General features: G+C 39.8%; 1 protein-coding gene across 1 annotated transcript in view; it reads left to right on the top strand.

The window, feature by feature from the left end:
* malrd1 (MAM and LDL receptor class A domain containing 1) overlaps window positions 1-16,013 on the top strand; it is a gene marked incomplete at its 5' end in the record, with an annotated part of 82,945 nt that overhangs the window by 30,709 nt on the left and 36,223 nt on the right. Inside the window, 11 exons of the mRNA XM_080864726.1 lie at window positions 1,190-1,295; window positions 1,809-2,176; window positions 2,912-3,345; window positions 6,348-6,435; window positions 6,514-6,693; window positions 6,785-6,941; window positions 8,242-8,398; window positions 8,477-8,587; window positions 9,760-9,973; window positions 10,077-10,318; window positions 12,771-13,059. Coding sequence (XP_080720852.1) covers window positions 1,190-1,295; window positions 1,809-2,176; window positions 2,912-3,345; window positions 6,348-6,435; window positions 6,514-6,693; window positions 6,785-6,941; window positions 8,242-8,398; window positions 8,477-8,587; window positions 9,760-9,973; window positions 10,077-10,318; window positions 12,771-13,059 — 2,346 coding nt within the window. The remainder of the gene's footprint in view (window positions 1-1,189; window positions 1,296-1,808; window positions 2,177-2,911; window positions 3,346-6,347; window positions 6,436-6,513; window positions 6,694-6,784; window positions 6,942-8,241; window positions 8,399-8,476; window positions 8,588-9,759; window positions 9,974-10,076; window positions 10,319-12,770; window positions 13,060-16,013) is intronic.

Genomic DNA, 16,013 nt, shown 5'->3' with positions numbered 1-16,013 from the left:
ATGGATCCATGTTTGATTTGGCACAGATTTTACACCAGAAGTCTTTCCTGACACAACACTCCCATTAATCACACCAGGCATCACAGAAGCTTGTGATCTCTTCTCTTAAATAGGTAAAGAAAGATTTGTTGAGGGAATTTTACAGAAGTTTGTAGAAATGTTTAATCGATTTCATGAAGGAAAAACTATCCTTTTGTAAGATACTAATCCCAAGTTGAACGAGTGAGTGTGAGTGTGAGAGTAGAAAGAATTTGCTTGTATGAATTGAATAGTTGTGAATGTTTGAATGAGGTAAGTTGTATAAAGTGCTTTGAGTGCTCAGATAGAGTAGAAAGCTCTATATAAGAACCATTCCATTTACCAAACTAATCATCACAACACTTCGCAAAATGACGAGGACATTATCTGTTCAAATACTCAAAGGTCAGCTTCACTGTTCTGCAGCAGTTATTTTTAATCACCAAGGAGAGACTGTGACCATATTTCACAGTTAGTCTGGTCCAGAGTAAGTGACACTAATCTTTGACGTCCCATTTATTAAATATCTTCAAGCTCTTAATTACAGCAAAGATTGTTTTAAGTTGTTGGCTGAAGCATATAAAACAGCACTGCTGTATTATTATAGCCACTATGTGGTTTTTTTGTTGCATCTCTGGTAAGAAAGAAAAGATAGAACCTGAACTAGAATCAAGTTAAAGAACTTTTCTATTCTGTGCCTACTTGCAGTTATCTTCCAGCTGAAAACTTCTTTTTTCTCAGCTTTGTTTTTTAAGCTGTATTATTATTATTATTATTATTATTTTTGTGCTGTTTGCAGAACGGCATGATTTTATGATTTGTGTGAATGCTGCTGCACTGACCGTTTCTATATTTGGCTCCTGGCTGTTGGCCAGCAAGCCAACCTGTGTGATCCACAACATCTTGCTCTGTGCTGAAATTTAAAAGAAGAAGATATATAATCTCTTTTACACTAGACATTGTATTTCACAGACATCCCAAAGGAAACACAGATAAAATAGACCCGTAAGGGAGCAAAAACAACAACAACAACGTGGGAAGATGTTTAACTAAAAGAACTTCCATAAGAGTTTCTGGTCAGTGACTCACTGACTGTCTGGTGAAGCAAGTTGTTTACAGAACTTTTTTAAAAAAGTAGATGCTGAATAGTAATTGTCATTTCTCATTGCAGGTCACTTCATGTTTATATTCAAGAACAGCAGCAGTCTGTTTCCAAATGCTGCTCTCCGAGGACCGCGGTTCCAGCAATCGGCTGCTGCCTGCACCATGACCTTCTGGTTAGAGTCACACTACTTTAAAGCCAGCACATCACAACCAGTCTTCATTTCTTTGTCAAGCCCACAAAGTAGTTTGACAAGATTCATTGCTATGAAAACACGCTTTTCCACTTGCTGTCCTCTCTGCTTTCTACTACTTGTTTGATCTCGTTCTTACCTCCACTCATCATTTTACCTGTCTCAGTTTTGCACTCTAAGCATATCTCATCTTTCACAATCACACACAATAAGAAGTATCTGAATCTGTCCTGTTCTGACAGTTTTATGGCCCCTGAAGGTTTATGTCTAATAACAGATTATAGTTTTCCCCTGGGTGATTGGAGAAGTTCTCCAGGCAGAAAGCAGGAGCTTTATAAATGGTCATTTTTTTCCTTCAGTGTCCTCAGGTATTATGTCCATTGAGTATTTTCACTACAGTATGTGGATGAAGGCAAAGGTTTCAGGTATAGCATGAGGGAATGCATCCATTCAAAATTAACATTTTGTCTTCCATCACTGTCTTATTCCCCTCAGGCATTATAATTCAGGCATATCTGTGGGAGCTGCTGACATGTCACTTCGAATCGAAGGAGTTGAAAACCACACTGTCATATGGAGAACATTGTACGACCAAGGACCCCACTGGAACCAGGTCACCGTACAGCTGGGACGCATCACCCAGCCTTTCCAGATCTCCCTGGCTAAAATCAGCCTCGGCGTGTTCGATGGAGTCGCCGCTCTAGACGATATCGCTTTCAAGAACTGCTCTCTGCCTCCGGCGGTGGATGAGTGCCCACCCCACACACATTTCCACTGCGTGCACACCAAGGCATGTGTGGAGCATCTGCAGCTCTGTGACCTTGTGGACGACTGTGGGGATGGATCAGATGAGGCAGGATGTTGTGAGTGTCTTTGATGTTTGTTCTGGATCAAAAGTAAAAGTACTCGTCATAGTGTTGCATCAGTGTCTACAGGGCATTCCCCTGTCTTAGCTTGTTGAGATGAAGCTACTTCATTTAATTTCACTTGCAACAGACTTGGTTTATAAATGCAGAAATAATAAACAAGTTTAATCTGAGGCATTCAGCTCATAAAAATATCTGTTTCTCCTTCCAAGAGGACTATATTCTTTGGTGGAGGAATTGTTTAGATATTTTACATAAAGCTGCTCATCTCTAATTTCACACATTAAAATCTGTTTGCAGGTCCTGGGTAGCGTTACTGCAGATATGAAAAAAGTTTTTAAAAGTTGCATAAAGCATTTTGAAGCTCCTTACTTCTGCTTAACGCTACATTAGCTGCTGCTGCTGTGTTAAAGCAGTAGATCTGAAATGGCACTATCTGTGGCGAAGTTAAATTATGGGTAAAACGTAGTCATACATTCTCAAGTTCTGCTTGTAGACTGTATATGAAAATATTTATTATTTTCATGTGTGGCCAGTAGACTCTGCTGCACTGATTCTGGCACTTTTTTGTGTGTTTATCAATGTTTATCAATGTCAGTCTGGAAAATTCAAGTTTTCTTAACGGTAGATAAATACAATTAAATGGACAAAGACAAGATGTTGATTGCTTTTTATTGCTTTTTATTGTTGTAGTTTTGTCTGTAGTGAATTTCTCTCTGCCATGTGTCACAGCTCCAGAGCTGCAGTGTGACTTTGAACATGGGCTGTGTAACTGGAAACAGGAACAGACTGGAGAAGATGTTTTTGACTGGACCATCTACCAAGGCCCGACTCCATCCTTTAACACAGGCCCTTTGAAGGACCACACATTGGGCACTGTCTATGGCCACTACCTCTACATTGAGGCATCTGCCCCTCGGGAGTTCAAAGACACGGCGGTGTTGCTCAGTCCAGTCTTCAAACCCACCCACCACGATGGCAAGTCGTACAACCACTGTGCTTTCCGCTTCTATTACCACATGTTTGGAAAATATGTGTTCTACCTGGCGGTGTACTTGAGGACCACTGCTACAGGCCGTGGCCAGATGCTGTGGGTGAAATATGGAAATCAAGGAGACTTCTGGCACAGGGAGACTCTTTACCTCAGCAGCGCTCAGCCTTTCCAGGTTAGCTAATGGTAGCATTTACATAGACATCATTATAAAGCAGTGTGGCATTTTCAGTGAGGTATTTATTGTTTCACGTTTGTGGGATTTTTCTTGGATGTTTTAACCTTTAAGCATCATTTTAAGAGTATAATTGGTAAAACATGTGATGTGCTCAATTTAATCTGTGACTGTCGTTTTAAAAAACCGACTTTCAGACAGTACACTCAATACATGGCAAAATGAAAATACGGAAATAGGAAGAAAATATCTCAAAGTTCTGCTTACACAGTGGTTAAGATATAACTCTTAGGTAAACCCTGTGATGTTACAGTCTTGGCATCCCACTGTGAGTCATTTGCTTTTGGCTCCCTTGTGTAATCAAAGTAGATATGCACACATAAGCTCTAGGTAAAAACAGTTCCCTTTGCAGACAACGCCGAGACATTAGTGAAGCAAAGCGTCTGCATGGAGTGCACTCCACCATTGCGTGATGAAGATCCATTTAATAGCTTCACTGCTTAACATCGATCCCTCAAGATGGATGTTCTGTTGTCATTACTCATGAGTGAGTATAACTTGACAGGCAGTTAAAGACTTTTGCTCTGCTATGGCAATGAAAACAGCAACTCTGTGTGTCAAGTCAATTGACTGCAGAAAGGGTAAAAGTGGGAGAAAAACAGACACTGATGAATTAAATTCAAATTCAGAGTGATCCATTTGCTCCCAGTGCAGGCAAAGTGCCATGAAATGACAAACTCTAAAAACCGGGCATCTGAATAGTCAGTTGTGTCAAATTTATCCTTTTACATTTCCATTAAGACTTAATGTGGTCAATGTAAGAACAAAAAGACATACATTAGTGCATTTCCTGCGTAAATCATCCAAATGTGATAATATGAAAACTTAAACTATTAAGGTGCCTTATTCTGCACGTATGTAGGATCTTATAGAGGCAAAATTATCTGTAAAAACATTTCTGTACTTTTCACGTTCAAGCTGTTTTCTTTTTAAAACCTGATGAGAATCTTCGTATTCGAGTATTTCTAAATGATACTTCCCTTTTTTGCAGTCAGAAGCATGCAAGTGACTGCTGAAACAACATCTCTGAGAAAATTGTTTAAAAAAGGGGAAACACATATAACCTGGATAACTGAATGCTTTCTATAAGAAAAATTCAAGTCAATAATTAAATGAAGAAATATGCGTCTAATTTATTGGCATTTCGGCAGTTTTAGATAAAGGAGGCTTTTGCCAAGTATTGATAATTGTTAATTTGCATTATTGAGCCACTAATATATCGAATCAAGTTGTCCGTTGTAGGTACCAAGGTGCTACGCATTGCAACAAAAACCTCCATGTAAACTTGCTTTGGTTGCTAGCAGATTGCTGCTGCCACTCAAAAACTTGAGAATTAGTGCCTTACTGTTAAGCAACAGTAAGGCACTAATCAAGAGCTTAGAAAGAAAAGCCTCCAGACTTCTTTAAGTTTCTTGAAGACGTTTCAACCTGTGATCCAAGAAGCTTCTTCAGTTCTAAAAGCAATTGGTAGAGAATCCCAGATTTTTAAGCCATATTGGGAGTGTCCCTAACAGGGTCGTGGACCAACTATTGATCCTCTGCCTAATCACACGAGTCAAGGTGGGAAAACAGTTGTGGGTAACGATCAGCCAAGGTTTCAGGTGAGCCCTTGTGAGACCTTGCCCCACTCATGTGACTAACCCTAAGTCACATGATAAGCTTGTGTGATTAGGCAGAGGATCAATCGCGAGGTGGTTTCTGGTGTGACCAGTTTCACCTTGTCAACTAGTCCCTAGGCCTCTGTGCCTGAGGCCTTACAGAACAAACACACAAAGCTAATGTTAGCAAATTTTAGCATGTTGCTCAGACTGAAGGTGATATGATTAAACATTAAAAAAATGTTTTTTTCAGTGTTTCCTCCGTAAAACTTGTGTGTAATCTGTCTGTGTGCAAGCTTTTCTTCGGTGGCCCTGAAAGGCCAAACGAACTGCAACTTAAGAAAACACCAGCAATAAGAAAAATGCTGCAAAAGCACACAAAACACAATGGAAATAGGAAAAATTCAAAACAGAAATAGGAAAAACGAAAACCGAAATAGGAAAAAACACAAGGGAAGTGTTTCTGGGGAGACAATAACCCGACAGACCAGTTGCAGGAACACAAAACATGGTAGGTGTGTTTTATCATGATTCATATAATACTGATAATGAATTTTTAGGCTAATAGTAAGGCTAACACCATCGGCGTAACTTTGTGCTGAACATTGGGGGGGTCAAGATCTCTAAATAAATAAATAAATCTGGATAAATTCCCAGAAGAAAATCAACAGCCTATTTATGCAAGATAATTCATAATTTTATTGGGGGGGTTATATTGGTTTGGTCTGATTATTGGGGGGTCATAACCCCCCTAACCCCCCTGGACATTACGCCCCTGGCTAACACACTTACCTCTCATCTTTTCGTTCCTCACAGAGCCGATAGATCCTACCCTTCTTTTAAGTGTCTCCCAGCACAATTCTTAGCATATTTTGGTTCCTGCAACTGGTTGTTGGGTTATTGTCTCGCCAGAGACACTTCCCTTGTGTTTTTCCTATTTCGGTTTTTGTTTTTCCTATTTCCGTTGTGTTCTGTGTGCTTTTGCAGCGTTTTTCTTATTGCTGGTGTTCTTAAGTTGCAGTCCGTTTGGCCTCTCAGGGCCACCGTACTTCTCTCTAACAGAGAATTTTTACTTAGACCTTCGTATAGCTATCTAATTGGGCTTACTTCAGTAGATATTAGCAAGGTAACAGAGACTGTTGTGAGTGAACCAAAAGGTTATATGAACATTTTCGAAATAACCAAAAGTGTCCCAGCAGATGTACTTAATACCAAAATCCTGAGTTCACTTTTAATTGGTTCCTAAATTAATACACCAGCAGCTACAGCTGTTACTGTTAAAAGCTTTGGACGGACTTTATACGCTAACTCGTCGACTGAATATGCCGTGTGTTTATTTCCCAGATTTTGATTCAAGGTACAGTTGGAGATGATTTTACTGGAGATATTGCTATTGATGACCTTTCCTTCCTCAACTGTGAGCCTTATGAAGGTAAATGATTACAACACAAAACTGTACAGTGAAATTCTGTTTCCAGTGTTAGTTATTTTCTACTGTCTCTTGCTCTAGGAGAGCTCCCCACACTGAATAATACAACTCCAGCAGTGACGACTCCAGCCCCCACAGTTCAACCCAATATGTGCCATTATGGAGAGTTTCCTTGTGGGACATATGGGGAGTGCATTCCCTTCAGTAAAGTGTGCAACTTTAGATATGATTGCTCTGATGGATCAGACGAAATAAGTTGTGGTAAAACATTTAAAAGGCTTTAACTATTGCATTATCAGTCTTCTTAAATGTTTTTGAGACATTTTTTATTTTTATGTCCCCTCTTTTCCAGTGAAGGAAAGCTGTGATTTTGAAGGAGGTGACACTTGTGGGTGGAAGATCGTCAAACCCTCTTTCATACTAAATCACTCGTTTCGCTGGTCATGTGACCAAGGGGAGAGCAATCATTTTGGAGAGGAGTACCACCGTCCTACTAATGACCACACCCTGTAAGCACCTACCTAAGAGTTTTTGAAATTTTTTCAGTATTATTGTTCATTTTGAAACCTTTATAATACCTTTCAGCATTGATACTTCCTTCCAAAACGTGCATGTGCACTTAGGCACCTCCATACCATCAGAGATGCTGGCTTTTGAACTGAACGCTGATAGCATGTTGGAAGGGCTTCCTTCTCCGCAGCATCCGGGATTACCAACAAGATTGTCTAATCTGGATATAGAATACTTTCCCACTGTGAGACAGTCCATTTCAAATGAGTCTTGGCCCACAGGACACGACGGCGCTTCAGAAGCATGTTCAAATATGGCTTTCTTTTTGCAGCTTTAGTTCGCATCTTAACCGTCAGTGGTTTCTGGAAGTGTTCCTGGGCCCATTTAGTAATGTCAGTGACACAATCATGCTGATGAGTGTTGCAGTCTTGTCTGAGGGACGGAGCACCATCCAATAAAGGTCTTCAGCCTTGTCCTTACACACAGAGACATTTCCAGTTTCTCTGAATCTTTTGATGATGTTATGCACTGTAGACGATGACAGTTGCAAAGGCTCTGCAATTTGACGTTTAGGAACATTGTTTTTGAAGTCATCTTCTTACGCACCCTTTCACAGATTGGAGAGCCTCTGCCCATCTTTACTTCTACCAATTAAATTAATTAATTGCCAGATGTTCTCCCAGCTGAGTGTTTTTGAACTTTCTTACTTCTTCAGCAATTTATTCCCTCTGGGAAAATGTAACAATCTACAAAATATACAGACAGCTGCCAGTGGTTCTCCTCAGCCTCCTGGTAGATGCAGCTATGGTATCAATTGAAAAATCCTACATGACTTCCTTCTCGAGTTATCGCATTCACCAGATTCCCATCCTTGAGATTTTTAGTAGAAACCCCAACAGTATCAATTTGAAAGTCCTACATCGCCTCTTTCTTGCATTCGTATTTGTAAGGGTGTTCACCTTTCCCGCCTGCCTGGCAGGGCAATAACAATATCCCATCAGCCGTTTAGGCCTGAAGGGTAAAAATCATAAACGAATATTTCCCAAGAGAAATGCCAAGAAATCACAAATGGGTTGTTTCCTTTAAGACAAATGTTTTACTGAAAAAAAGTGTATATTTTTGCACTATAATACACTAAATAAAAATACAGCTGTCAGTTCCAATGCAGAGCCCTTTCTCAGTATATCCAAGGCACTCAGGCTAAAGACATTACTAAAGCTGATTTAAATCCTCATTTCCGTCTCAGATCCGCAGCTGAATTTGAGATCTTATTCTGTATTCCTGATATTCCTCTGATAGCAACAGCTCCAAGGGGTGGTATATGTATGCAGACAGTTCAAACGGTGGATACGGTCAGACCACTGACCTCCAGACTCCTGTCATCTCCTCCACTGGGCCGCAGTGCACCCTGGTCTTCTGGTACCACATGAGGGGCTTCACCGTGGGAACACTGAAGGTAAAGAGAGCAGACAGATCATTTCTGTGTATGGGGTCTCATCAGAATTGAGTCACGGAAATATGTTGATGTCTGCAGGTGCTGCTGAAGCAAACAAACATCACTCATGAGGTTTGGACTGAGACTGGTAACCAAGGCAACAAATGGAGACGAGGAGAAGTGTTTTTGGGGTTATTGAGTAATGTCCAGGTCTGTTACATAATTTTTCCCTAAGAAAACTAGTGAGATATCTAAATCAGTTTAATGCAATGAAATGGTTCATATCAACTTTTATATAAAAAATAATATAAAATAGTCATTTTTAAACAATTTAGACATTTTATACAGTGGTATTTTTATAATGATATACAGTAAAAGTATAAAATGACAGAACAACAGCTGCAAAAGTGAAAGGGAAGGTTTACAAGATAGTATTTACACCTGCTATGATGTGTGGATTGGAGAGAGTGATACTGACAAAACCAACGAATCTGAGCTGGAGGTGAAGTTGAAGATGCTCAGATTTTCATCAGCAGCATCAAAAGGGCAGCTCGGGTTTAGTGGTTTGGAGACAAAGTTAGAGAGGCAGGGCAGAGATGTTTGGACATGTGCAGTAGAGTAGTGGATGTACTGGACAAAGGATATAGACGATGGAGCTGCCAAGCAGGAGGAAAGAGGTAGACCACAGAAAAGATTCATGGATGTAGTAAGGAAGGATATGAAAAGAGTTGGTGCCACAGAAGAGGAGGCTAGAGTGAGATGAAGGCAGATGATTTGCTGTGGTTTCACCCTTTTATTGTTTTTAATAAGTAAAATTCTGGACAATATAATTTGGCTTTTTTTCTGACAAAAATTAATTCAAAATCATGTCAAAGTGAAAACAGTTTTACTAAAAAATGTCAATGATTTAAATTCAATTTAATTCTTCACAGCCACTTGACCTAAGGCAATCTTTAGAGAAGTGCCTGTCCTTTCAAAACAAGAGATAATCAATGTCTTCATCTGAGGGGCAAAACTGCCACACCCAGATAAAAGTACAGTGCCTGCCCCGGTGGCTTGATTGCACCGGAGAAGTCATCCCACTGATGCACATTAACCTTTGTCAGAACAGAGAGTCAGATCAGAGCTGATGGTACAATCAGCAGCTGAAAGGCTTTACACACCAAACCTTCAGAGCCCTTTTTGAGACTACAAGTGCCCTTTTCCTTTCCCCTCCGAGCACTTCATCAGCTGACTGCCATTAGACGCGGAATAACAAGACTCATTAGGACAGGGGCTATCGGCTCTTCTGTTTCCGCGGCTTGCCTGATAACATTAAGCATCGACCTCTCCAAAAAAAGTGAGGACTCAGAGTTGATCCCGGGTCTGTTGTTCTTTTTCAGGTGGTATTCTCTGCTAAACGAGGGATCAGCTACATGGGTGACTTGGTAATAGATGACGTCGGCTTCGTGGATTGCTCCCCTCCTCTTCCTTCAGACCAGCCTTGCACACCTGAGCAGTACACCTGTGCAAATGGCCACTGCATCCCTCAGGACAACCTGTGTGACTTCATCAACCACTGCGGGGACAGCTCAGACGAGAACCCCTACATCTGCCGTGAGGCCTCTTCTAATGTTTGGCTGATGACTTTAAGTGGAAGATTAATTTTCTGATAAATGAACAGCTGTGATTGAGTTCGTCTTTTATTGCCATCTTTCAGAGGGTTTTATTGAACGCTGCAGTTTTGAGTTTGACCTCTGTTCCTGGCGCCAGTGCCAAGAGGATGACTTTGATTGGAGGATCAGCAGCAGTCCAACCATTGGAACTAGGCCATCAACTGACCACACCCTGAGAAACTCCTCGGGACACTACCTCTACTTGGAAAGTTCATTTCCTCAGGAAGATGGCAGCACCGCTCGTATAATAGGACCCCTACTGAGCCGCAGGAGCTCACAGTGCAAGGTCAGGTCAAGGTCAAAGGACAGAATGTACGAGAATTATTAAAAATACAGCTAAATGAAGACGCTAAAAAACACTTTACCACAGATTAAATTTTTAAATTCTGAGGTCATCAAAATTTGGCCGTTTCTATTGGTTTTGATGTGGCATGATTTGAGCTGGTAGGCTGGTTGGTAGGCAGGTGTGTCCTGGTACCAAGACCACTAACACAAATTCCATTTAACCCTAGGATGGATGGATGGATTATTTGAGCTATATAATAAAATACTGTATTTTTAATTAATATTATAAAATATGCATTATTTAACAATATATTAATAATCATCATGCCCTGTTGAATCCTCCCATCTTTGGGTTTTGTGAGTCAGTGGATTCCTAATTAGATCTCTTAAGAAACATTGCTTTATAACAACATGATTGATGTTATTCAGATAATTGTCTGGGACTTGTGTGTGTGCAAAACCTTTGAACTACAACTGATTTCTACATATTTTGCTTCCAATCAGCAAAACTTTCTTATACTTTAAATGATTTCAAGCAATAATTTTCCAAACTTCCTGAAGATCCTTGGAAGTTGTTCTTTGGACATTGGCTGTTTTTCAACTTTATGCACTAATGCATAATTTATTCCCATTTCTATTGTTGAATCTTTGAAAAATGCCAAAGATAACACAGTTTGACACTAATAAAATTGTATAGTTGCACCAACAAGATGATTCCCAAAGATATAATAACTGAAAATGTGCCATCTTTTTGCATGGTATGCAGTATGAGGAAACTGGACAGATAGAGGACAAATGAACAATTAACTGGCCTGAAAACCTATCTACAGCAGATTAATAGTATTTTTAAGTAATATCTTTAAGTAATAGGGGAAAAATATCCAACAAAGATCTGACAGAGGACCCAAGAGATGCCTTTTGTAGCTGTCAGTGGAAGGGAAACAGGAAGAAAAGGCTGAGGTATGCCAGATTACACAAGAACTTCACTCAAAAACAGTGAAAACAGGTCTTATGAAGTTATGAATCCAGATTTGAAATTTCTAGTTGTAATTCCCACCAATGTGCTTACAGTGCTTACAGTGATTTCTAAAACACAGTGGAGGCTTTATCTTGATTTGTGGCTGTAGTGTTGAAGTGCACATTTCAATAAACCTCTACTTCTACCTTCAGTTTTCTTAGTAAAATATAAAGAAATAAAGGGTGTCTTGAGAATTTTTGCACAGCAGTGTATAATATAATATATTTATGTTTGACTTCCAGTAGTAACTAATGTAAAATATATATATTTAATATATATAAGAAGAGCTAAATTCAGTGGTTTTGGTATATTCACACTATCAAGATTCAAGTTCAACTTTTTGGAAAATACGCTCAGTTGCTGCTAAGAGCTAGCTGTAGCTAAGCTAACTTAGCTTAGCTTAGCATAAAGAGGCGATGGAGATGAAAATAGTCTTTCTTGTCATTTAGTCCTCAAACAAGTGTAAAGATGAGATGTACTTTTCATGTAAACCCAACCAGCTGCTGACTTTAGTTTCTTATGTATTTCAGAGATGAGTGGAAAACGTTTATTAGGAAGGACATGAACGTATTTCTTAAAATTAAGAAATTCCTGTCAGCTTGCAAGTTTTAGTCTTAAGAAATGACTTTTAAATATTGACCTTCTTGTTCTTACAATTAGAGCTGAAAACGTGATGCAACTAAACAGGCAATTAGCAACTGAGTGTGTATGCTTGGTTGGTAGTATGTGTGTGTCCTCCCAGCTGTCAGCCCCATGCTCTACTGGGAAATGATTTCTTGATTGACTGCCTGGTTTGCTCTGTGTGTCGTGTCTGTCTTATCCTGCTCCTGACCTGTCAATCAATCACACGGTTAGCAAAAAGGCTCCAATTAAACTGAAGGGAGGGCTGTGCTATGGGGGAAATGCTCTCTCTGGCGAACGAGAGAGGGAGGTGTGCTGCCACAGCTCCTGAACAAGCCTCTATTTGGAGAGAAAGCCCATAAAATATACTGCTAACTCACTGATGTGTGATGGAAAAACACAATTTCTCTCTGTGCCTTAATAAAGGCTACAACTGAAGGGAAAAGCACATCGATCCAGTGACAGACCGAGTGGATTAAAACTTAATCACCTTAGCATGCCTCTACTTTTTGTTTCTTTCCACAGTAGACCAATATAAGAACAAAAAAGAAGAGATGTGGTATCAGTGTGTCAAGCAAGCGACCTTTGAAAGATCCGAGCCTATTATTTAGAAAGAGTACCAGTGTAGATATAGTAGCGATTGAATTATTTGACATCTTTATTACAGTACGGATATTAGTCCGTACCAACATTTTTCCCCATTTCCCATCAAAAAATTTAAAGTCTTCAGGGTTAGACATTACAGTTACTAAACTATTGATCTTTTTTTGTGCTATTTAAATTACCACCTTTTTCATTTTCCTCCTTTTCTCAGATGCGTTTCTACTTCCACATGTCTGGAGATGGCATTGGGACTCTCAGTGTGTTCAGCAAAAGTGAAGGCCATCTCCATCTCCTCCTGACCCTGACGGGAGATCAGGGCAACTACTGGCAGATGAAGGAGATCCCGCTGAGCAGCTCCAGGGACTTCCAGGTCATGTTCGAGGGCAAGGTAGGCCGAAATCCAAAGGTTGACATCTGCCTGGATGACATTACCTTCTCTCCAGGATGCCTTCTCGCTTCCTCAGCTACATCGCCCGATAACACTCCTTCACCTCCTCCAGGTACGCAGTTCACTTTATTGGACATATGTTTCATTTCGACCTTGGCTGTTTCTTTCCGTGTTATTGTACACCCTCCTATCATTCACAAAAATATGAAAAACTGTAAGCCACCAAAAACTATATAGTGCATATATTGCTTATACCGGTAGTAAATAAACTAGAGCTTTCTATAAATCACAAACGTTTTACATCATGGTCTTCTCATGTGACGTCACATATTGCTCGAGAGTTGTCTGCCATATTGTACCTGACACAACCACCAGATGTAAGTGGAAAAACATGTATTCCCTGACTGGTTTGTGAGTGGTTTTCTAATAAGAAAAGCAAACAGTAACTGCAGAATGTTCAAAGCATTTCCTTTGGTCACCAGCAGATTGCTGCTTTTCCTCAAAGTTTGAATCACGTGGATTTGCCTGCAGTTACTCTTCAAGCGGTAGAGCAATGGTGAAAGGTGTGACACAATCGAGATACAGAGATTGTTTGCCTTTAAAGTAAAGGTTACTTTTGATGCTTGTTGACTGCAGCACTGAGGCACGACTTTTACTGAATCCTTGTAACTTTGCTGTTTCCCTGTTTCACCTATCAGGCGAAAAGTCTCAAAATCTGCAGTTGCAATAACTTTGGCAATCCTCTCTTTTTATAAGAGAGAATTGCCAACACTGGGGTAAAAATGTGGAACAGCTACAAATACTGCTGACAAGAACCTCATCTGCTCATGGTTCTTAGTACTCATTAGCAAATATTAAGGCAACAAGCTATACTGCAAATATGGCTAACATAATATGCTTATGACAAGAACTACTGTGCCATATTCATGAATACTGTAGTTTAGACTATTTCATGAGTGAAGGAAAGCATAGCATAAAGCATAAATCTCTTTCAAAGCACATCTTATTGCATGCCATAGCAGCTGACTCCACTTTTCAAATTTGATCCCAGTTGGTTTACTCTCACGATTTACACCAAAGTTCTTCTAGAAAACAAGTGTCAGTACTCTCCAGCCATCTTGGTAACAGCTTCAGGCAGAAGCTGACTACCGAGCAAACGTCATATAAGTTATGTACAGAGAAAGCCCAGAAAACTATTTTATAAGCTTATCTCCATCTTTACTATAACAACAAGTTGGTATTTCTGCCAAAACACAGTGAAAACGGCTCTGCTAAAAATGTGCCAGTGCAACAACACAACAGGCTCAGTTTTTGGTCTCTATTGGCTCTTTGGGCACAGAGGTTTGACATCCACCATCTTTTCCATCATGTCAAATGCCTCCTGTGAAGAATGCATTAATATGGGCCTTCAAATTCCAGTGAGACATTAAATATATGTACTCTTACTAGATGAAAGTGGTGAACTCTGAGAGCTTCAGTGCAATATTAACTCAGGGGCCAGATCTCACAGTTGCAAGCACTTAAATTCAACAAGGCGCTCACCTTGCCAAACAAGAGGTATTGCAATAAATGCCTGGCATGTTTGCTCTGCAGTCAAAATTAAAGGACTGCGTGTTTCTGCAAAAGACTGAATGACCAGACGAAGGCCAGAGTGTAGCAGGAAAAAGCTGTTTTTATATTATTGCTTCTAAAAGACCCGGCTATTCTAATAATGACTTTTTAATTCCGCCGTGGCAAGGCGAATTCTGGGACTGTAGTAATTTTCTGTGAAAAGCTGTTTAACTGTTTCCCTCTAGGGCTGCTTTATATGAGGATTTTATCACAAAAGCTTAAAGATCACTGTCATTGAGGCAGAACGGAACAGCACAGCCCCGAGTTCCCAATTAAACTATTTGGTGAATTTTCAGAAAAGATTTCACTAAGATGTCGATAACTACAGTTTTGATTACTTTCACCTTGATAATTTGCTCATATGGGCAATCGGAGAATTAATAATGGCTCCTGGGTTATTATAACACCACCTTCATTTGGAGGTGAAAACTGGAGTTGATGAGGACTGGATTAAAATGAGCTCAAAAGCTCAACCAATCCAGATTTAGAGCTCTTGAAAATAGAGGTGTCCTATCAAACATGCTGGTTTTCTTTGGACTAACATTGTCAAACGTTGCACATTTCCATTTTTAAGCTTTTCGGTATCTTCGGTTTTCCGTTAGACACTCGTCTTAATTTAAATTACCTATATAAAACATTCCTTTCTTGTTTTTTTGAGCAATTCAACAGTAACATCCAGTTTAAGTTGGAGTTTTGCTGATATAAAAAAATAAGATGTTTTGAACTAAAACGAACAATCTAAGGAGAAATGCTCTGAAACGTTTGCTCACCTCGGGGCTGAAGCTCTGACCAAAGCGAACCCATCATAGTTTGAATTTTAGACTAGGGAGATGTTCAGCATGTAGAGGTTCCTCTGCATCCCTTTAAAAGGCAAGAGAAAACAACAAGAGCTGATTTATCGGCATTGTCACTGTGGCTCTAATTGGCCTATTAAACGTACTGCCTTTCCGATGCAGCTGATGTCGAGGGAGAAGAGAAAATCTGATTGCCTGTGCGCAGAAAGGGATAAAAACTGTGAAGCTCCCTGTCATTTTGAGCTGTAGAGGGTTTGTATCCAGCTGCATGGTGATGTGCAGGATTATCCTTACAGCTGTCTCTTTCTCTTACCTCTCTCTTCGTTTCACTGTCTGTTTGCATTCGTCTCTTTCGGTGCCTACAGTGAATAGCTGTGCTCCAATATTAATCAGACATTATTAGAGAAGTAGTGTGGTGTCAATAAGAGTCGCTACAGGTTTGCATGCTAATGATGCTTACCTTCAGCTTACTCCATTGCTCTGCTTGGTGATTTTTCTCATACTGTTGAGACTTAGAGGAAACTTTTATATATCCATCTTGAGCATGCAGCTCATTTTATATAGTTTCCTCTCATTATGATGGTTTTAAAAAAGTGCATGCGTTTTAGGTTTATTTAGAATAGAATAGAATTCAACTTTATTGTCATTGCACATGTCACAA

This window comes from Rhamphochromis sp. 'chilingali', assembly GCF_963969265.1.
Source record: "Rhamphochromis sp. 'chilingali' genome assembly, chromosome: 18".
Taxonomy (NCBI): domain Eukaryota; kingdom Metazoa; phylum Chordata; class Actinopteri; order Cichliformes; family Cichlidae; genus Rhamphochromis; species Rhamphochromis sp. 'chilingali'.
The sequence above is the reverse complement of the archived record's forward strand: the minus strand, read 5'-3'. Positions and strand labels throughout refer to the sequence as shown.